At 41.8% G+C, this 21,077-nt stretch overlaps 1 protein-coding gene across 5 annotated transcripts in view; it reads left to right on the top strand.

Moving 5' to 3' along the window:
- The window catches only part of LOC119030079 (cingulin-like protein 1), a 55,450-nt gene that overhangs the window by 31,457 nt on the left and 2,916 nt on the right, over positions 1 to 21,077 (top strand). For 2 of the 5 annotated variants that reach the window (XM_037117427.1, XM_037117428.1), the window contains 20 exons: positions 665 to 724; positions 1,389 to 1,579; positions 1,723 to 1,792; positions 10,235 to 10,738; positions 11,780 to 12,058; positions 12,692 to 12,733; positions 13,444 to 13,542; positions 14,662 to 14,820; positions 14,963 to 15,064; positions 15,315 to 15,373; positions 16,254 to 16,401; positions 16,489 to 16,593; positions 16,764 to 16,916; positions 17,034 to 17,201; positions 17,420 to 17,593; positions 18,840 to 18,929; positions 19,071 to 19,154; positions 19,788 to 19,906; positions 20,217 to 20,325; positions 20,420 to 20,583. In XM_037117427.1, the coding sequence (XP_036973322.1) occupies positions 1,754 to 1,792; positions 10,235 to 10,738; positions 11,780 to 12,058; positions 12,692 to 12,733; positions 13,444 to 13,542; positions 14,662 to 14,820; positions 14,963 to 15,064; positions 15,315 to 15,373; positions 16,254 to 16,401; positions 16,489 to 16,593; positions 16,764 to 16,916; positions 17,034 to 17,201; positions 17,420 to 17,593; positions 18,840 to 18,929; positions 19,071 to 19,154; positions 19,788 to 19,906; positions 20,217 to 20,325; positions 20,420 to 20,583 (2,597 nt within the window). In that variant the 5' untranslated portion in view covers positions 665 to 724; positions 1,389 to 1,579; positions 1,723 to 1,753. Of the gene's footprint in view, positions 1 to 606; positions 725 to 1,388; positions 1,580 to 1,722; positions 1,793 to 10,234; positions 10,739 to 11,779; positions 12,059 to 12,691; positions 12,734 to 13,443; positions 13,543 to 14,661; positions 14,821 to 14,962; positions 15,065 to 15,314; positions 15,374 to 16,253; positions 16,402 to 16,488; positions 16,594 to 16,763; positions 16,917 to 17,033; positions 17,202 to 17,419; positions 17,594 to 18,839; positions 18,930 to 19,070; positions 19,155 to 19,787; positions 19,907 to 20,216; positions 20,326 to 20,419; positions 20,584 to 21,077 lie in introns of all 5 variants that reach the window. The other 3 variants (XM_037117424.1, XM_037117425.1, XM_037117426.1) reach the window with 3 other exon arrangements.

The following is a 21,077-nucleotide window of genomic DNA, read 5'->3' on the forward strand; positions in this document are numbered from 1 at the left end:
CGACCATGTTTGTTCAAGGGAAGGAGCGGTTTCATGTTAAAGAGTGTTGCAGGAGCCCGCAGGTAAGTCCGGGATGTTTGATGTGGGCAGGTGACTGCTGCCTGTTTCCAGACCTGCAGAGACCAAGACCGCAGAGAAAGGGTTGTGTGTTGAGGGATCCAGAGACCACAGCTAACCGTTTGTCCCTGAACAACTTTTAAAAAAAAAGAAAGTGTGTGTGTGTGTGGGGGGGGGGGGGTGCCTATTCACTTGTTTATGCTGTATCTAATTTGTATATACTGTACATACTAAAACATATTAAATATATGAAACAGCAGCTCTTGAAGGATAAAAACTCCAAGTAAAACTCCAAACAATCCAGATATCCCTGTAGTATCAACATTTCTTTTCAAGCAAATATGTATAAGTACAAGGACCAACTATCAACAAGAGAAAGATAGACAGGAAAATCACACCCTGATGTATTAAAAAAAAGAGATATTATGACTATGACTGAAATGCAATATAGATTCAAAGCTATATTGCCCATCCTATTGCAAAGCATTCATGTGGGAGTTCGGGTGCATTTTCTAAATTAACAGTTTGCTTTGTTGTGTGTGTTGTCAGACTCTTGCATATTGAAGGCCGTCACCAGCTGCTGACCACTGAGCTTTTTGATCTGCAGGAGAAGAAGAAACAGACTGACCAAGAGCTGAAGAGAAACTCCGGCCTTCAGGCGTCCACCGTAAGTGACCGCAGCAGGAAACTGATCTCATGCAGGAACCACAGTGGCTTGAAAAAAACAGCAACTGAAAATATCATCATATTAAAAACCAATCAAATTAATGTATAGACCTTGGGCTTTGGCAAAATGTGATATTTGGTGATACATATTGCAAGCGAAACAGAGATTCACTACAGTACGATCCTATTATCAATGTTATACATATTTCTGATGGCTGAGCTACTACTACAATTGATAATGAAAAGACTAGTGAACTCTTTTTAAACATACCGTATTGTAGAAAGTGTGATTTCCCTGTCTCTATTCACAGAGAAATGCCCACAACCCTGTATTTGGAAATATTGCCCATTAACAAGTTGGCAAACACACATATCCTACACATATCACAATATTTTAAACTGATCAAAAACCATAAACTGGAAGGTGGACAAAATAATTTGAACTCAGGGTCCACTTTTTCCAGGGCTTTGAACAGTATCTCATAGTTGTTGTTCTCACAAATTGTTGCTATAATATCAAGTATTAACATGCTTAAACATACCAACAGGATCAAAGAGGACAGAACAGACAAGACAAAACACAAGAAGAGACAACAACAGACTACAGTGCATATTTCTTCACTAAGCCTATTAATAAAACCATTGTCTTTTACTTTCTTCCCCAGTTTCACCTGTGTGCTTGTCGTGAGCTGCAGGCATCTATCACCGAGCGTCAGCTCCAGTCAGAGAGGCTGGTGTTCCAAGCGGAGGCACTGAGCGCGCTCCATAACCTGCTGACCCAAGATCTGCAGAGGTACCAGGCAGAGACGCAGAGGCTGACCGGTTTCACACAGAAGATACTCAAACAGTCCCACAGGTACCAAACTCAGCAGAACTCAGTGTTCAGAATAACTTTGTTTCAACTGTGCACTATTTAAGTATCTGGTTGACTTTAGTTTTGTATTTTTAGTGCCTGTTTGATTAAGATGAGTCAGTTGACATCTCTGTCTTTTCCTTCAGGTCAGACACAGAGGACACGAGCAACCACAGCATGCAGGGGAAGAACGAGACCGAACAAGGAAACAACATGGTACAGTTCAACTCTAAACCCACAGCATCCATAACTCCTCCTTTATCTGTTTTCGCGCCTGGCTTCAGGTCTTTTTCAGATTTTATTAAGCTTTCTTGCTCTTGACACCGTTTCTCTGACCCTTTAGCAGGCCTAACAAATAAAACTAACAGCACACCTAACACTACCTGTCACTCTGTATGGTAAGGGTGTAGATGGAGCTCCAAACAGAAAATGCAACTGAGGGAAAAACACAGTTTGTGCAAGAGGAGTTTCATAATCTAAAAAAAGTTGTTTACAACAAGCAGCAATGTCTTCTGCAAGTCTGTGAAAGAGAACTTTTGGGACAGAATTCTACAGAATCAGCCGGAAGAATATCCAGTGTTGGTCTGGACTCATCTGAAGCGCATCTAAACTGTTTTTGGTCAACAAGGTGAAGTTTAATACAGGGTAGATGAGAAATAACCAACAAAGAAAACTCTCAGTGCAATTTTGTCAAGGTAGAGCAGTGTTACTGTGTCTTTGTCTGCACATGTGTATGCATGCATGCATGTGTGTTTGTGCACGTGTGTGTGCGCGCACGTGTGTGTGTGTTTGTCTGGCATTGGTCCAGCTGTTGTCAGTCTTTCTCAGACAGTCGGAGTGGAGACAGAGGAAACATCTGCCTGCTCATCTGGCTCTGTCTGTCACACACACAGATGCAGACCCACACACACACACACACACACACACACACACACACACACACACACACACACACACTTAGCATCTTTTCCCTAAAACCGAAAAAAAAACCAACCCTGTAATAGACTGACACGGTTGTGACAGGAAACGATGAGGGAAGAAACCTGGTTTGGAGTCTTATTATAACAGGAAACCTGTCAAAGTGTCACCACAGTTTAACTCATGAAGCTTAAACACCAACAGCAGACAGGCCGGCTGCCAGCATTCTGCATCTACAGCTCACAAATACAACATGCATCCAGCTCGTTGGTTTAAGATTGGCCATATAGAAAAAAAACAGATTATATTTGATTTTTTGATTATTTTTTTGTAGAAATGTCTGTGAAAAGTCACCAAAAATGTATTAGGTGAATGAGTTTTGGCTATATTTTATTGGTAGTGGTTGTAATTTCTGAATTTTTAGATTAATTTCTCAGGATTACAATAAAAATGAACAATCAACACATCTGTAGAAACTTGGCTGATGTAGTGGGTTCCTTTCTGTCATCTGACTGTGCCCTCAAATGTTTACTTATTTGGGGGGCACATAAAGTACTCAGTTAGGTTTAGGAAAATATTTTTTCAGTTAAAATAAATATGTTGATTATGTAATTAATGGTTAATGGTTAATGTAAGTTAATGGTGGTAGTAAGCAAGGCAATGAGGGATGTGGTCAGTATTGTTAGTGAAAATGGAAATACAAACCTGCTGTGTGAAGAAATAATCACAACACATCTTCGGTATACTAATTACATCAAGGTTAAGATGTTGTGAAGACGGAACATGGCCACAACCATAGCTCGGTAAGTGACACACACTTGCAGCAGATGACGCAACCTTTGATGTCAACACACTTATTGGTGCTTGATATAACATTTCACCATTCATAACAAAATTCATGGTTTTAATCGCCCCGTTGAATCAGGCATCCAAGTGTTTTCTGATCTAACCTCATTGATATCATTTGTCAGATTCTTCCAAAGGGCTTCAAATCTCATTGCAAACAAAAAGAGAGAATTTCCTGATTTGAAACCACTGTTAAAGAATGACGTGGTCAGCGCTGAAGAGAACAGGAGGCGAACAAAGATCTTCTGTGACAAAGTCTGATATTTTCTTGAGGATAGTCTTGCTATACCTTGACACCCCGACTGCATTTTATATATATATATATATATATATATATATATATATATATATATATATATATATATATATATATATAGCCACAAACATATTGCTGTCGTTTTCATTATGCTATGTTAGCTCACTTCAGTCTGTGGTCTCCAACTATGTCCTGCTAATCTAAATGAGCCACTCTGCACTAAGAGAGGTTCATAACCTTTTTTTCATATTATTTGTGGTTAATCTGTCAGAAAATTGAGACAGGATTTGTATAATCACACATCATTTTGATTAGATATAAAATGAACAGTTTTATTATATTTGATTAAGAGGTTTTTGTACATTCAGTGATCTGGTGAATGCGAGCTCTGTATGTGTTTTGTTTTTTTCTCATATGTCAATGCCAACACTGATTAACACCGTTGGAGTTCCCAAAAGCACCAGTGATTAGAGATCAAGGCCTCAATCCCGCGCTTCACCTCGGGGATTCACATTTAAACTTAGATTGTTGAAAAGAAATTGAAAAATATGCTTTTAGATCTCCCCTAAAAACATAAAAAAGAAGAAGTGTTGAAAAAGCAAGGGTCTTGCACCACTGCTGCCACTGCTTTTACAGTAACTAAATAGAAAAACTTCAGTTTTGGACTTTTATTCTAATCCTCAGAGATCGATCCTGTTTAGCTCGGCTCTACTATTTTGACTCTTAAAACCTGCCTGTGGATTTTAGAGAGGAGCAGCTGGGTTAGTTAAACTGTCCCCACCTTTTCCAACACTCTTAGTATTAATCAAAAAAACACAAAAATGTCCCTAAAACCACTGAAAAGTGTTGTATAAAAGTAGGACACAGGTGCCAATTATTCATCAGATGAGAACATGTGAGGTGTAAAAAAGCCTCTGCAGCGCTTCATGCTCATGGGGAAAAGAATGTGCCTTACATAGATGAGTGTGGGGTGAGAGCCTCTGGTGATTTTTGTGTTATAATATTCTCATGTAGTTCCATTGTGTAAAGATTTAAAAAGACAAAGCTGCTCCAGTGATGGACTAAAGTCATGTGTAATGGAATGTATAAAATGATTTGCTGCAGTGTTCTACTTTGCCCTCTGATGAAGAACCATTATTTATACAGTTAATCTGATTTGTCAGATTAAAATGGTGGGAGCCCCTCATGTTTAGAAGTGGTTGGATTGTTTCTGTTTCGCTCTCTCAGAACGGCAGCCCCTGATTTCTTTTGAATTTTCAGGCTGCAATCAAAGATTCTTTTCATGAACGTTTCGGTTAATTAAACAGAGAAAAGAAGTAAATCCATACGATCCGATTGTGCTCATTGTGATCACACCGTTGTGGGTATTTTTAGCAGAAAAGTGACTTAAATGATTAATTGGTAATCATAATATTTGGCAATTAATGTTCCATCAATTGACTTTCAAGGAATCTATGATTTCTTCAGCTCTACGGATAAATGATTTGAATATTTATGTGTATATACAGTATTTGACTTGACTAGAAGCTAGTGTTTCACTTTTTCTTTGACTTAAAATTTCCTATGTGAATTGCTACCAGTCCCTTGACATATGGTATGTGGGAACACTTACTAAGCTTTTCAATTCTCCATATTTAACATATCACTAATAGATTATTCATATTTGATAGGCTTAACCAAATGAAATGATCCCGGTCATATCATTTCTGATATTCCCACATTAAATAAAGAGACATTTAGGATTAATCTGGACAGATTTCAGCCTGATTTGTAATGATTAGTCCTGCTGAAGGGATAACTGTGGACTAAGCAAAGTGTGAAAACGGGCCGGCCTTAAGGCGAGCACAGCGCGCCGGTTGGTTGATTAATCTCTGTTATTTACAGCCATAGAGAGGGGAGGAGAGAGAGATAGAGGAGTGGGGGGGCAACAACAACAACAACAACACAGGAACATATTGCCAAGCAGATTGCCTCAGGCCAAACTTAGCTCAAGGTTCTGCTCTCTGCGATAGACGTACGTGTCCAACATGAGACTGCTGCCACTAATTGCTGATTTATTTTATTTATTACTGTGCTATTGTTTGGCCCTCGCCGCTGCGGTGACAGTCTTGCTTCAGTGTAGCATTTTAGTGCATCTGCTGCTTTTACATCTGTGTCACCAACAACTTGGACAATAGTGTTTGAAGGGTTCGATGCCGAGGTAGAAACAATCTGAGGACGACAGAACAACGATCTGAAGAAGTCCGATAACAACAACAAACATCTAGGAACAGATGAGCGTAAAAACCCACCCTGACGTCTACCGTTGGCTTGTCAACTACTGTTCAGGTGCTTTGAGTTTGGCATTACAGTTGTCGCCATCTTGGCTTCTTGGAGCCACAAGGGGCCATATTTGGACAAGAGGTTGGAGCTTCTGAGGACGTTGTCACTGACTGAGAAGTTGCGGACACGCCATGGAAGCCACAGACTAGCCACAGACTAGCCGTGCTCTGAAGCAGACCCTGCTTTATTGTCTATTTTGCTTTTGATACTTAAAGACTGCACCCACTCCAGCCACAGTCTGTCACCCTGCTGCCATCTGGCAAGAGATACAGAAGTATCCACAGCGCACCTTATTTCCTTAGGCTGTGAGACTCCTGAACTCATCCCCAACAGTCAACAGAGTTTGTTTGTAGTTCAAATGGACTTAAACACAGTCTTGTGTCACAGCCGTGGGGTTGTAAAAAAACAAATAAATGAAACTTCAACCTTTTAACACCACCACCAAGGACCACCACAACAAGCTAGAAAACAAGAGACGCACCCACGGAAACAGAAAAAACAACTAAGAGGAGCTAGAAAAGAGACAAAAGGACAACACCAGGAGGATCTAGAAAATAAAGAGCAGCTGAAAGACAACCCAAGGGAAGAAGAAAGCACTTCATAAGAGCAAAAAAGAAAAAAAGAAAAAAACACCATGGAAACTTTGAAGGCAAACAGTGAAGTTTGGAAACAACCAGGAGAGGCACAGAAGCTAGAAAGCAACATTTTTCTGAGTTTATCCCTTAAGACTACTTCTTTTACATCATTGGAAAACACCCTTCCCCGCCCAACCCTTTGGACTTTTTGCTGTCACCATGAGATGTTGATTGTGCTAAAATTGGCCAAAAGAAGTCTGTCCTCATCGTCATCCTCTAAGCCGGTACTGGAGATGCCTACAAACACAGCAATAATGAAATGTTTGAAATTCCCTCAGCTAAAAATGGAAGAGGCAGGCTTGGTCCTGACAGTTGAAACTTGAAAAAAGTTCCTAGTAATATTTCCCATTGTTTGGTGTGCAGATGGCCAGGAGCTGAATCTATGTGTGATCTCTGAATAAACCAGCCTGTCTATCAAAGAAATCCATGTAAACTCCCACAAACATCTCCAACACCATCAAAACCAAATTAGATTTTTTGTTAGTATGATATATAGGACATGGAGTCATGACGGTGTACAGTTAAAGGGGCACTCCACAGATTTAACACATCAGGGTTCATTTGGAAAATGTAATGGAAAAGCTGTGTTATAGACTGAAGGTGTGGAGGTTTGGATTTTAGACAGATGGATTTTGATATTAACCCGGCAGGTATGATCTAATAAAAACAATGTTGCAGATTCATTGTGGTAAATGTAGGATACAGGGTTCAGGGAGCTCAAGATAACCTGACTAGAATCAAACCTCAGGCCTCTGCTGCTTTGATTTTGACAAATCTTTTTGTGTGTGTTTTATTTTTCTAATTCTTTCTCACATGGGGTGACCCTTTAATGGAGCAGATTTGTATGTTACATTGTTGAAATTTGTCAACATTGACAAACATTTGAAAAGATTTTTCTTACCTAAAGTAGAAGATGTTAGATGATATATTGGCCATCACAAGGTTTGATTTATCATGACAGTATATGTGTTTCGAAAAATAGAAAAGACAGTGTTCTGCCCCAGCCACCCCTGCTGAACTTTTGTTCAGGAGAAAAAACCCTGAACCAAACATTAGCAGTGCATTCATTGTTTTTCCCAGGGTGCATTGCAATCTCATATCTGGGTCAGATGGTGTACAGCTCTACGCCATATGTCTGTACTGTAGTGAGGCCACAGGGACTGGAGGACCGATGTGTGTGTGTGTGTGTGTGTGTGTGTGTGTGTGTGTGCGTGTGTGTGTGTGTGTGTGCATGTGTGTGTGTGTGTGTGTGTGTGCATGTGTGTGTGTGTGTGCATGTGTGTGTGTGTGTGCAGGACTTTGGGGAATATGGACCTGGCTTTCCTGAATGAATCTCCGTCTGTGTGGTTACTATGTTATGCTGCACATCTTTGTCTTGAAGATTTCGAAACATTTCTTTTCACTTTCTCTAAATTCAGCAATTGGTTTGTTCAAACAGCTTAACAGTGTATCACAGTAACAACATGTCTGAAGGACAATTTCAGTGTAGCTGGATGTGTGTGCTAAATGTCTGACTTCACCTTCTCCGCCTGTCTCCCACCAAAACTCAGCTTTGGTTTCTTTAAACCATGCACCCCATCTTTCTTAGATCTTGACCTAGTTATCGCACCATGAAAAATCACATTGTTGTGTCTTTAGTCTAACAATGAAGTGATTAATCATTTAAGTCTGAGGATTTGGTGTTTAGTGTCCATTTGGATGGAATTTCTGAGAAAAGTGGGTTGAAAGGCGCCATGTTCTCACTCCCAACTCATCACATACAGATGTCTGGTCAGTGGTCTAAAGTATCACACTATGGTGCCCTATCTACCCCTCTAGTGTCAATCAGATTAAAACAAATCAATCTTGTCTCTTGGTCCTCAATTCAGACTTTTCTTGCTCTTTATACTGCTGCACTAAAAAGGGCACTTCAAGATGTGATGCAAGAGGGGCACATACAGCGTCAAACTGATAAGCGCCGGGCCACTGACCAGGCTGCTGTATTGGATGCGTTGTGAAGGAAGACAGAAATTCAAGAACACACATTTCATCACAACTGTGTCACCGTCCCCTCATTCCATGATACTCGGAGAGTCCAAACTGAGTTCACAGGGCAAAAATAATAACATTAAAATCATCAGCTCAGAGCTAATCCCACCACGGCCTGTAAACATTTTAATACCGTGGTGATTAGCAGTGATCCTAAACCCCAGACACCCGCCCTCCCTCTCAGTCCTCCCAGGCCATGGCTCCACTCCCACCCCGGCCTCGGCTCACTGTCCCAAGGGGAAGTGGCCAGGCGAGTTCCTGGATTAAGGCCACTCGGTGCTTTGGACCCTCGAGCCCCAAAAGTTAAACCCCTGGACGCTCGCCACTTCATTTCTCTAAGTGGCATCGGCCTCCTTGTTATGATTGTTAATTAAAGTTGGATTTAATCAAGTGGCTTTTTGGCAAAAAAAAAAAATGCTGCCATTTTGGGAGTGTAAGCTGAGTGGGGTTTTGAACACTGGAGTCTCTCTGTCTGCCTGTTTATACTTACAGTATCTCTCCTGTTATATCTGTGTGAGAAAGTGGGATGTTGTGTTTCAGGGGTGATTTTTCAGATGAGCGAGCAGATGTTGCACTTTCTCAAGAGGGATTTATGTCAGGATAGAAGCACATGTACACGCACACACACGCGCACACACAGACACACACACCTACACACTGGGCTTGTCATTATGTATGCAATTCAACAATAAACATCATCTACACTGTAAAGACTGGAGAGACGAACACAAACACGCTATTAATGTGCTGCTTTGAAGAAATCATTTAAATTCAAATTAAAGTGATGGAGTGCTGTCTTTAAATCTAAACTGCTCATGTGAGATTTAATGAATATTTGTGTAAAGGAGGCTTCATTGCCACTACAGCCATACCAGTAGTTGATGGTGGCTAATGTTAGCTAAATATACCAAAATTTAGAAACTTTGTGACTCTTCTGTACTTGTTCTAATCAATCTGTATCCATACCCCAAGAGGTGTCCAGTATCAGGAATTACTGGATGATGGGGACTCCATTAATTCCTTATTGTGGACACCTCAAAGGGCAATATCTTGCTTATACCACGGTCACTTGATATATGGACCATTAATGGATATTTAATGCAATTTGCAATGCCTCTGTTTCCCTGGCAACACCGGGAGGTTTGACTTATAGCTGGAGCAATCCATACAACCCTAAAAGTTCTTACACAATGGAAACGTTGTTCACTTCCCCAGTAAATATGACAGACCTCAGATAAGATTTTGGTAGATGAACTAGTCTGCCCAGCTCATGTAGAACGTTTCGGCTTTGCTATTAACCAGAAAGCTAATGTTATGCTAGTAAGATTGAAAGTCAATAACGCTGCATACGGCTGACAAACGGTAAATCTGCTGTGCAGCTAGCCAGCCATATCACTGTCCCAAAATAAGTATCACGATGTTCCTGAACAAATGACAGGCCATGTGTTCTGTAAAGTAGAAAGTAGTAGTGCCTCATCCAAATTGAGTATTCACTCAGACCACGGTATAGTAAAAAGACAGTTACTATGCTCTACACTGTAAAGTAAATGGACATTGTATGTCATATGACCCACCACTAACCTGGTGCATCTGCTGCTCAGACTCCTCACTAACAGTGTTTTGGGGACATGTTATTGTGTTCACCTCTTTCAGCCCGCACCGCAGGTCACTTCTTCCCAGTCTTCACTTAGTTCTCACCACACCACCAGCAAAGAAGAGGCAGAGCAGGCCTGGAGAGCCAGTCCAAAGAGCCGGGATTTGAAAGGCCTGTCCTACGGTTCGAGCCTGCGGCGAGCCGGCAGCATCAAAGACCTGATCACCAAATTCTCTGGTCCGGATCATGACTCTTCTTCCAGATCCCCACAGAGCCCTTCTTCGGGAGCAGGACGAGTCGCTCTCGAGTCTCCAAAGTCCAAGTCCAATCCCTCCTCACCGAGCAGTCTCGGACAAAATGAGAGTCCAGTTCCCAGTATCACTGTGACACCGTCTGTCATGGACACCAGTCAGAAAGGGGCTGATTCAACACAGATAGACACCAAAACCAGTCAGATTACCGCAAGAATAGATTGTCCAGTAGGAGGCAGCGTGGAGAAGACTAGCCAAACTCGAACCCCAGACTCCGGCAGAGACTCGGTAGCTGATTCCGGCATGGGATCGGTAAGCAAAAGGGAAAACTCCAGTTTTGATGTCCCTGCATGAAGGGAAAAGCTCTGCATCTTCTCCGCATGAAGACGGCCTGACAGCATGGCACTGCAAGTCTTTTCAATGCATGATGATCAAAGCGCCGGTCTCAATCCGCATGATGACTCAAAAGCATGAAACCACCGCACATGCTCTTCAATCGTACTAATCAAAATGGCCTCAAAGGCGCTGACAGATATAACTCCTCTCTTTGATTCTTTTCCTGTAAATGAGCTTCACACGTTACCATTTCTAGCTTTGGTTTAAAAACTATGACTAATGATTTGCACTGCATGAGAGTGATTGGGGCAAACTGAAAACTCTCTCTGCTTGAGTTTTTTTGCCTGATAATAAGCTTGGTGAGATTTCAACCACTTCTTATTAGACAGTACATGCAAAGATGGGACAAAGTCATTGTTTTGAAGGCTGTTAAATAAGTGTATCCGCCTCTCTGCGCCACACTTCACAGCTGTCGCTCCTTCTTGCAAAACATGGTTGGCTGCTGTTGAATTGCAAATTGTGTTAGTTGGGAAAACCAGTTGATTCTCTGCTCACTTGTAATCTTTGAGCTTGAGTCATGTGATTCGAGCTTGCACCATGAAATGAACTGTAAAAAATCAACTCTTCTTCCGTTTACTCAGTACATTCCCAGATGTTTTTAGCTAGGTTCCCTTCATTAAGCTTGCACCAAAGGTTATTAGATTTGCAGTCAATGGGACCATTTTGGGAGCGCTTGGTCTCTAGAAGTAGAAGTTCTGCTCATTTATCCTGTTGGCAATTTTAGGTGGCTCATAACAACTCACTAAATATATATTTTTATATAACCCTCCATAACTTTCATTATATCTTTTCTTTTTGTACCGTATAATTGTCAACTGTCTGCTGTCAATCACAACACCAGCATGTGCTCTGTAAAATCATCCTTATCCTGTTTCCACTCCTCCAGCAGGTGTATTTTTATGTTTCACCCAGGTTAATTTCTCCCCTTCTCCCCCACCTTCTTCCCCTCTCCTCCAGGAGTCTGAATTTGATTCAAACAAGCATTCAGAGGAGGAGCCCACCACACCCCGGGTCGTGCAGACCAGCCAGAACCCGAAGTATCAGCTGCTCCTAAACAGCGAGATGAAGACCAACGGGGTTAGCGGCAGGGATGCAGATGGTCCGGGAGGCGGCGGGTCGATGGGGGAGAACGGCCCCAGGCTGGCCCGATGGGAGACCAACAGGCTGGGGATGAACAACTACCGAGGGTCTCTGGAGTCCCTGGCCTCGCGGGACTGGGACACTATGTCTGACAGGGTGAGTGAGATGGACCATGGACTCTGTGTGTAATTCAGAGCACCCACAGAGTGTACAGGGCCTGCAGAGATTAGACAGATTTAATATTAATCAGATGCTGTTGTACTGCTGGATATCTGGGACTGCAGAAACACAGAACCAGTTATTAAACAGTGCCATCTCCTGGATAAAACTCAGCTGTGAGGTCTGTTATGGTCCATGCACTGCAGAACATTCCCCATCATTTTCTTTTTTTCTGGGATAGCAGTCTTATGTAGACTTTTAAAATGCTAATACATTTAGCAACGTACTGAAACTAATTTATTTTGAATTGGAAACCGGTTGAAACTACAGCGGATGATGAAGTTTGTTTAGACTCAGTAATCACCCGAAGCTAGATTTTTCGCTCACTGTTTTCTGATCTTTCAGCTTTTTTACAGATCTCAAAATTCTCAAGATCCCCATCAGTTAGTGTTCAAGGTCAATGTTTCTCTTGAGAGAGTGCATCTAGTCACATAATGCAAGCAACTAAATGTGCAATAATGTAAACACATACAAATCTTTGTAACCCACAATGATGAGAACAATAATGTCAATGTTGAAGTGAGAAATGTCTCATGCAGCATTTGTTTAATTCAACTTTTTCCTCTACAGCTATTGAACAGCACCATCTCCTGGAAAAAACACAGATATAAGGTTTTTTTTATTTTTTTATTGGGCGCCTCAGTTACCTGACTGTCGCCACAGAATCAAATTATACCAGAGTTTCTCAGCCTATTCTGTCTTTTTAACCCATTTGAAAATCCTATAACAATGCAAGATTTGTCTAATTAAATAAGGGTTGAGAAACTCTGAATTACACAGTGCCATCAGTCTTTTATCTTCCATCAAATCAAATCTAATCGATAGACACCTTTCAAGTGTGCTACAAATGAGTACTCACTCACCAGCAATTTATCACATGTAATCACTTATGATTAACAGCTAATTATATCACCAACTTACATGAGTATTAATTGTGTTAGTGTAATTCTTTGTCGAACATTAGAAATAACATTCATCTTGTAATAATCAGAGATGTGGACTTTTGTCAGTTGTTTGAGACTTAAGTCACATGCCTGGTAATAATCATGTGAAAGAGCTTTTTGATGTTTTTTTTATTCGTAATTGTTGTTTAATTTGATTTTTGTACGAGTATTGCCTTTACTTTTGTTAATTTCTATCTAACACTGAAGTCAAAGTAAAAGCAACAAAACAGTCATGGCTCAGGCGTCACTTCTCGATTCGCCTGCAGTCTGAAAACTCAGATTGTGGACTTTTCGCCATCCTTTCTGCTTCCCATGTCTCAGTACCTGTATCGCTGATAGGAGGTTAAAAATCACTGTTGTTGTGTTGTTTGTTTACAGCTGGGTGTTGTTGACAGTCCACCCAGGGTGTTCAACAGTCCGTATGCCACGGCCACCTCCTTGGAGTACAACCCCATGCACCGGATGTCTGAGTTCAAGGTTTGCAATTTGGCAGAGAAACCCTTTTATTTCATATATAACTCATTTTGTTTCTTTTCCATTTTCACTTTATTAGTTTCAGAAATAATCTTTTGCAACATTAAAGTTGTAGTTTTTAACTATTTTTTGAGTATATTTGCTAAAATTGTCATCATGATCTCACAGTAAAATAAGATACAGGTCAGCCATGTAAAAATCCACTGTCTGTGGCTCCACCCAGTGGCTGTAATTTGATTTGCAAGAATCCACTGCTCCTGGCTCAATACAACCAACCAGAGTCAAGGGGAGTGTCAGAGAAGTGTCAATCATTCTCGTGCATATGCTGAGAGACTATACAGAAAGACTTGGATATGGCTGTACGATGTTGCAGTCGAGCTACCTAGCTTGTTGCTAAATCTAGCTTGTTAGCTTGTATGCTAACTCCGGTGTTTAGCTTTGTCTTTATCTTTATGGCTACTGGTCAGCAAAAGTGTCTTTCAGGTGACTGGGCAGTGATAACGTTTTAAAGTTTGTGTACAGGACGCTCTGAAGAGGTTGAATTGGTTTAGAGAAATAACGTTACTCATGTTTCAGAAAGGCAGCATGGTGTTGCACCGGGTAATGATTAGCTGGTAACTCGATTCGAGGAATATTGTATGTTACTCAGGATATCTACAGTGATCTGCATGAGGCACTTGTCATTGTAATTTAGCTGTATTGATCAGGAAGAGAATAAACAGGGTTTACATTGTTGTTGTTGTTAATTTGAATACACTGTCTTGGTTATCTGGCGTCCTCTGTTACTGTAGTAAGTAACACACCTGCTTGTGCACAGCAGGCTCCTCTGTGGGGAGGGGCTTTGAAGGCAGGGCTGTAGCACAGCAGAGAGGAAGAAGGAGGGACCTGGGAGCTGTATCATACGAACATTCAAACCGAGTCCTTTTTATTCTCAAAACTTTAGACTGCAGCTTTAACTAAAACAAAAGCATGCATGGAAAACTCCAGGACTGATGTTTTAGATGCAGGCTTAGCACCAGCAAGTCTTTTGGAGTCAGTGAAAAATCTACGGAGGATTTGCATCATTCGGCAGTCCTCAGAGGCTGCCAGCACCATTCTGACCCTCCTCATCTCCATGTTCAGGGTGGACTGTCTCCTGCCACCTCAGAGATGAACCTGTACAGCTTCAACAGTCGCAGCACCAGTCCAGTGGGCATTCCCACGCCCACCCTCACCACCAACCGCCCCCGATTCTCCGCCTACGACACTCTACTGAAGAGGAGGACCGAGGTTAACAACCCTGTATGTATGGAGACAATACAGTCACATCCTCACTAGATTATAATGTATATATATTCACATACATTTAATCTCTATCTCTCTCTCTATATATATATATATATATATGTATACACATGTATTTAAAACAGTCTTGTTTCCTCAGGTGGTTCCCACCCACTACAGCATGCGCTCTGCCACTATAGGGGCCCCCAAAGGGAAAAACTACGTAGAGGAGCTAACCAAACAGCTGGATGAATTCAGGAAGGTAGGATTCACTTTGGGATTCAAAAACATTTTTGTTCTGCTGTAAGAACATTGGAAATGGAGCTAGTACATAACTGACATAACATACAGAAGTGTGCCGATGTCCTCTTTTTTTTTTTATTAAACAACTGTGATATTAAAAGTATTTTGGCACAGTGACTATAGCAGAGGTCTTGAGATAGACTGTCCTAAGAGATTTGGGGATTTGAATCCATGAAGTCAATATTTGATGGCATGTGTGTTCTCTCTAGCGTAACCAGTTCCTGGAGGCAGAGAGCGTGGAGATGGAGAAGGAGAGGAACCAGATCAGGTCAGACAGGATCTTATTTTTCTTCCTTCTCCTTTTTTCTCCCTGTTTGTTTGCTTACATTCTTTCTATTTGCCGTCCTTCCTGCTGTTCTTCCCCACTAGTCCTGTCTTGTCTTTCTTATGAAATTGTTGTTAAAGGTCCAATGCGTAGGGTTGTGGAAACACTTATTCATAATTATGTTTTTATTGATATATCATCACCTGAAACTCCTCATCGGTGTGCTTGTGTTACCTTACAATGAGCCTCTGATAGCTATAGAGGAAGTGGGTTCTCATCCACTATGTTGCACTATACATGTTTGCTTTTAGTGCTACCATAGGGGAGGTTGAGATGAGGTGTATACAGTTGGTTGCAACCTGGAACATCACAGATGGTCGGGACACTGGTCCTATAAGGATTCACTTAGTACAAGCTGAGAGTCTTGTTTTTTTGATGACTCCCGCTGGTTGAATTTGTCACCTTACTGCAGTGACGTAAAGTGGACTGGTCGGTGCGCTGGGATGTCACTGGTGGGTTTAGCTGTGTGTGACAGATTGGAAATCTTTTGCCCAAAGAAAGTAAAATGAGTTTCACATCTGGGCTAAGTTACTACTTTAAGAATTTGTATGAAGTTGGTGTGACTCTGCAGATGTTCTCTTAAGTTATTCTTTTAAGGATTTATTAACTCAACACTGAAATGGAAATGATTTCTCATTGTAATTTGAAGCTCTTTTGTGGTGCCAAGTGATGTCACAGTGCACTGACCACACCCTCCGTTCACACTTCTATTAAACCTGGCTGGTTTTAAGTGACTCTTTGACCCCTCCTGTTCTCTGGCCTCATTCCTTTCAATGTACATCTAGAGTTTGACACCGTCTGATAACTCTGTCTCCCTGTGAAGGTTCGAGATGCGCAGCCTACTGGTGAACAATGAGGACCTGCTGAGGACCAACACTCAGCTGACCAACGAGATGAAGAGGATGAGGGAGCAGATGATAGAGATGGAGAGAGAGATCCAGACCATGGGCGAGAAATACAGAGCGATGGAGGTGTGTGTGGCTGGATGGATGGATGGATGGATGGATGGCACTGTAGTTATCCACGTGTTTGCATGATTAACTCCTTGTTCTGTGCAGATCGAGGTGAAGGAGGCCCGGGACGTTATGGTGGAGGCCAACACTCAGGAGTACGCCTTCAATTTCCTCCAGCAGTCCCTTCAAAACAAGATCCAGGACGCTGAGGTAGACTGAGTCACACAGCAGACACTCAAGTCAAGAGCTAGGATGGATAGATGAATGTGAAGACTGATTTTGATTGAAACATTGGAGACTTTAAGAGGACAGTAAGACACTCACGTGTAAGATACTGTATAGACCTCTGAACTGTGTGTGTTGTGTTGTATTGTGTTCAGGAGAACCTGGAGAAGCAGACGCAGCACGCTCAGACTCTTTCTGAGAAGTTGTGGATGACAGAGAGACAGCTGGAGGAGCTGGAGGTGCATAAAGAAACCAGAGACAAGAAGACATCGGAACTCAACAGCACCATCCTCAGACTGGAGACAGAGGTACAGAAACACTGTTTTTTGACTTTTGAAGATAAACTTTTTTTTAGCCTTTCCCTGATATAAAAAGCATTTAAGTGCAGATGTGTGTGTTTACTGTAAGGTTGTGTGTGTTTCCAGCTGGCTGAGGCCCTGCAGGTTTCCACGCAGGCTACTGCCACGCTGCACCTGCAGCAGAAGCTGCGCGAGGACAGCCAGCTGAGGGTGGAGGAGCTGGAGGAGTCCCTGCTGGAGAAGGAGCAGGAGCTGCAGGGACTGCAGACCCTCGTCAACAAACTGCAGGGAGAGGTACAACCACCTGTCATATTTCAGTTCATCCCATCAGCCTCAGCTGGACTTGGAGTCATAGTAGACTAATATGATACGTTTAAGTATTTCACACTCACATACCTGTTAACACCTGGGTATTATGTTGTTGGATAAATGAAACTAAAACAGAAAAATCGCTTTTGGACATGAATACAGCCTCAGGATCCGTGTGTGTTTGCTTGTGTGTGTGTGTGCAGGTCTCTGGTAAGCTGATTGATAAGGAGCGGACGCTGGAGGAGGAGATCCAGCTGAGAGAGAGGATCCAGCTGCAGTGTAAGCAGGCAGAGAGGATGGTGGACGACCTGCAGATGGAGCTGCACAGCACCAACCAGGCCAAAGACGACCTGGCTAAACAAGTCAAACAGGCTCAGGTACGACTTTAATACATGTGATAGTCCAAGTGTCCATGACAGTCATATGCACTTCCAAAGGGCTTTAAACACAAGATAATACACCATTGTAAAATAATTACAAACTCGGTAAGTGGGATGTTTTGGTGGCAGCATGAGGTGACAAAATATAAGTGCTTCTATTTAAAATAAATTGTTAGAAAAGTTTAAAGAAAGTTTGAATTTTTTACGCCTTTTAGTTTCTAACTTTTTAAAGTTGGTATCAGATTTCAAGGATTAGACCAAAATCAACATTTGTATTTGTCCATTTCTCAATACTTGCTTATTTCTCAACCTCATCTCTGAATCTCAGCCCAGTATTGTTTTTTGTGAATGATTTATAGAGGGCTCAATAATGTTCTTAAACAGCCGGGCACTGTAGTTTTCATCAAATGCTTCTCAAATAGGAGGAATATGTGCACTTGTTGGGGACTATTTTCAGCTGCTGATGAATACACCTTATGTTTTCTAGTTAGATTTGTCACAGCAGAATGGTGTATGTGGAATGCAAACTAAAATACAGTGTGTGTGTGTGTGTGTGTGTGTGTGTGTGTGTGTGCGTGCGTGCGTGTGTGTGTGTGTGTGTTTGTTGATGAAGGAAATGTCAGCTAGTACAACAGAGTGACTCACTAATTCTTTTTTAATTAAATTAATAATGAAATGTGTTTTTAGCAACAGATTTGATTATTTGATTTGAAGAAAATATAGAAAATCAACAGATTCATCCTTCAAAACATGAAATATCAGTATAAATCTCAGAGTCAGTACATATTAGTATTAACCTGTATGGGTTGGAGCACAGCTTCCTTTACATATTTGGAAAGATTGATCAAAAATATCAAATATTATTCCCTGAATGTTTCATCCTTGAAGTGAACTTCAGCCGCGGATCAGACAGTATCCACAGTGTGTTTGCCTACGTGACCTAATGATTCAAACAGAGATGTCCGCTTGAATTAATCAGTCATGCAAACCATCAGAGTTCGGGGTTAATGAGGCATTAATTATGCAAATCCTGTTTAGCAATCAGCGTGCTAATTCCATAATCCCAAATATTCATCATGTCGCTATTTCTGAAGATCCTTAATCTGTCCCATTTCTAAATAACCTGAATGACAACAGAGAGCGTCACCACGAGGAGTGACCTCAGATCAGAAACTGTCTGAGAAAAAAGTTTGGTTTGTTGTTTTTTTTTTTTTTTTTTGATGAACTCCTTTTCCTCACTCAGGAGAAGATGATCGACCTGGAGAGCGATCTGGAGGAGCTGCATGACAGCGAGCAGAGATGGGCCACCAAACACAAGAGAGCCATCGAACAGGTAAACACACAGGAGACAGGAAGTGACTCTTAAATATGTGATTTATTTTTTCCCCACAACATTGAACTTGAAATAAACTTCCCAGTATCCATTTCATCAGTGAGACTGATTTTATTTGGCTGTTTGTGTGTTTGCCATCAGACTGAGCAGCTGCAGCTGAAGCTGATTCAGGAGAAAGATCTCAACGATCTGCTGGAATCTGAAAAGGCCTCCATGGAGAGACAGGTACTGTGTGTGTGTTTGTGTGTGTGTGCATGTTCAATTATTGTTGTAGTCCACACTTCAGACTGTTAGACTGTCCCTCTCAATACCTCTCTCCATCTTTCTAATTCAAATTGAGCAGGCCTGTAGTGGATGCAGCGGATGCAGGTGCTAAAATTTAAGAATCTTAGTAAAAGTAACATAGCTGTGTGAACTGTGATTAATTTTTTAAGCACTATATCAAGAAAAAAATTGGATTTGATCTTTTGATTTTGAAATTTGATTACTCATAAAGTGTGACCAAGATACTGAAGGTACTGAGCAGGACACTGTGTAGTGTAAAAATCAACTTGTCAGTGCCCTCTGGTGGACAAACTGTGTACTAGAGGCACATGTACACTGAAATGCCAGCGACGGATGTATGTATGTATGTCAGGTCCTAATAGTCACGTGGAGATACAGTACTGCCAAATTACTGTAGGAACATTGACAAGAACTTAAACTGAAAGACATGATTTTAAAAAACGTCCATTTAAGTGTGTAAATAATACAATAAAAAAATAGAGGAACAAATGGAAATTGAGCTGGCTACTGGCAAGTGCTAGTCCTATCTTTAAATCTCTAACCTCATGTCTGTGTGTGTGTGTGTGTGTGCAGCTGCGTGAGCTGCGTCTGGAGGTGGAGGAGCTTCAAAGCTCCAAAGTTCAGGAGGACGTCATCTCCAGGACGGAGAGCAGAGTCAAAGAGCTGGAGAACGCTCTGAGGACCGAGGAGAGGTCAGTCACATGACCTTATGAACACACCAGCTGAAACATGCTCCTGAGGCTTTCTGTCCATATTAGACATAATGTAACATTCACAGCTGTAGTTTTGATCATCTGACTGCTAACCTGCATCGTCAGCACTACAGTAAGCTCATGAAGAAATACTTGACCATGAGCATTAATATGAGACACTGTAACTGGACCTCAGGTGTCATAAATAAACATGATCAGGTAGAAATATTATAGAAAAAGGCACCTTGTAATGTAACTGTTGGCTAATGTGTGTGTGTGTGTGTGTGTGTGTGTGTGTGTGTTTGTGCAGGAACAAATCTGTGCTGGCAAACAGCGTCAACAAACTGGAGAGGAGGATCAACGAGCTGACCGACCAGATGGAGGAGGAGCACAGGATAGCTAATGAGCAGAAAGACCTGGTACGTTTAAGGAGTTTTCATGTCGTTTCTGTTAACAAGTCTGTCCGGTCCTGTGCGTCCAAACTAACCCGCCACTCTGCGATTGGTCCTCCAGATGACCCAGAGGATCCGCTCCCTGAAGCGCCAGGTGAACGAGGCGGAGGAGGAGGCGAGCAGGAAGGAGGCGCAGTACCGCAGCGCCCAGAGAGAGCTGGCCGAGGAGAGGGAGACGAGCAGCCGGCTGCAGAGGCAGCTGCTCGACCAGCACCTGCAGACAAAGTACGTGCTCTAACACACACATAGACACACGCACACACACACATATAAACACAAAGAGGCCAGAAGTAACAGATTCCAAACCCTCGTCCTCCTACAGATGTAAAATAAGCCTTGAACATTTGTTTTTTATGGAATTTTATAGATTGTCTTTTAAGCAATGCATCAGTTGTTAACATGATGTGAAGCAGCAGTATGGTTGCTATGGTTACCAGACTTTAAACTGTTGTCCAAACCCTAACCCTGCCTTCCGATCTGACATTTGTTTTTTCACGGCGAAAAGAAAGTTGCAGATCAGTTTCCTCTGCCTTCAAATACAATAAAGTTAGAAATTACTTTGATGGCAGAAAATGAAACAGCACCTCCCTCTCTCTCTCTCTCTCTCTCTCTCTCTCTCTCTCTCTCTCTCTCTCTCTCTCTCTCTCTCTCTCTGTCTCTCTGTCTCTCTCTCTCTCTCTCTCTCTCTCTCTCTCTCTCTCTGTCTCTCTCTCTCTGTC

The sequence above is a fragment of the Acanthopagrus latus genome, chromosome 12 (assembly GCF_904848185.1).
Source record: "Acanthopagrus latus isolate v.2019 chromosome 12, fAcaLat1.1, whole genome shotgun sequence".
NCBI lineage: Eukaryota > Metazoa > Chordata > Actinopteri > Spariformes > Sparidae > Acanthopagrus > Acanthopagrus latus.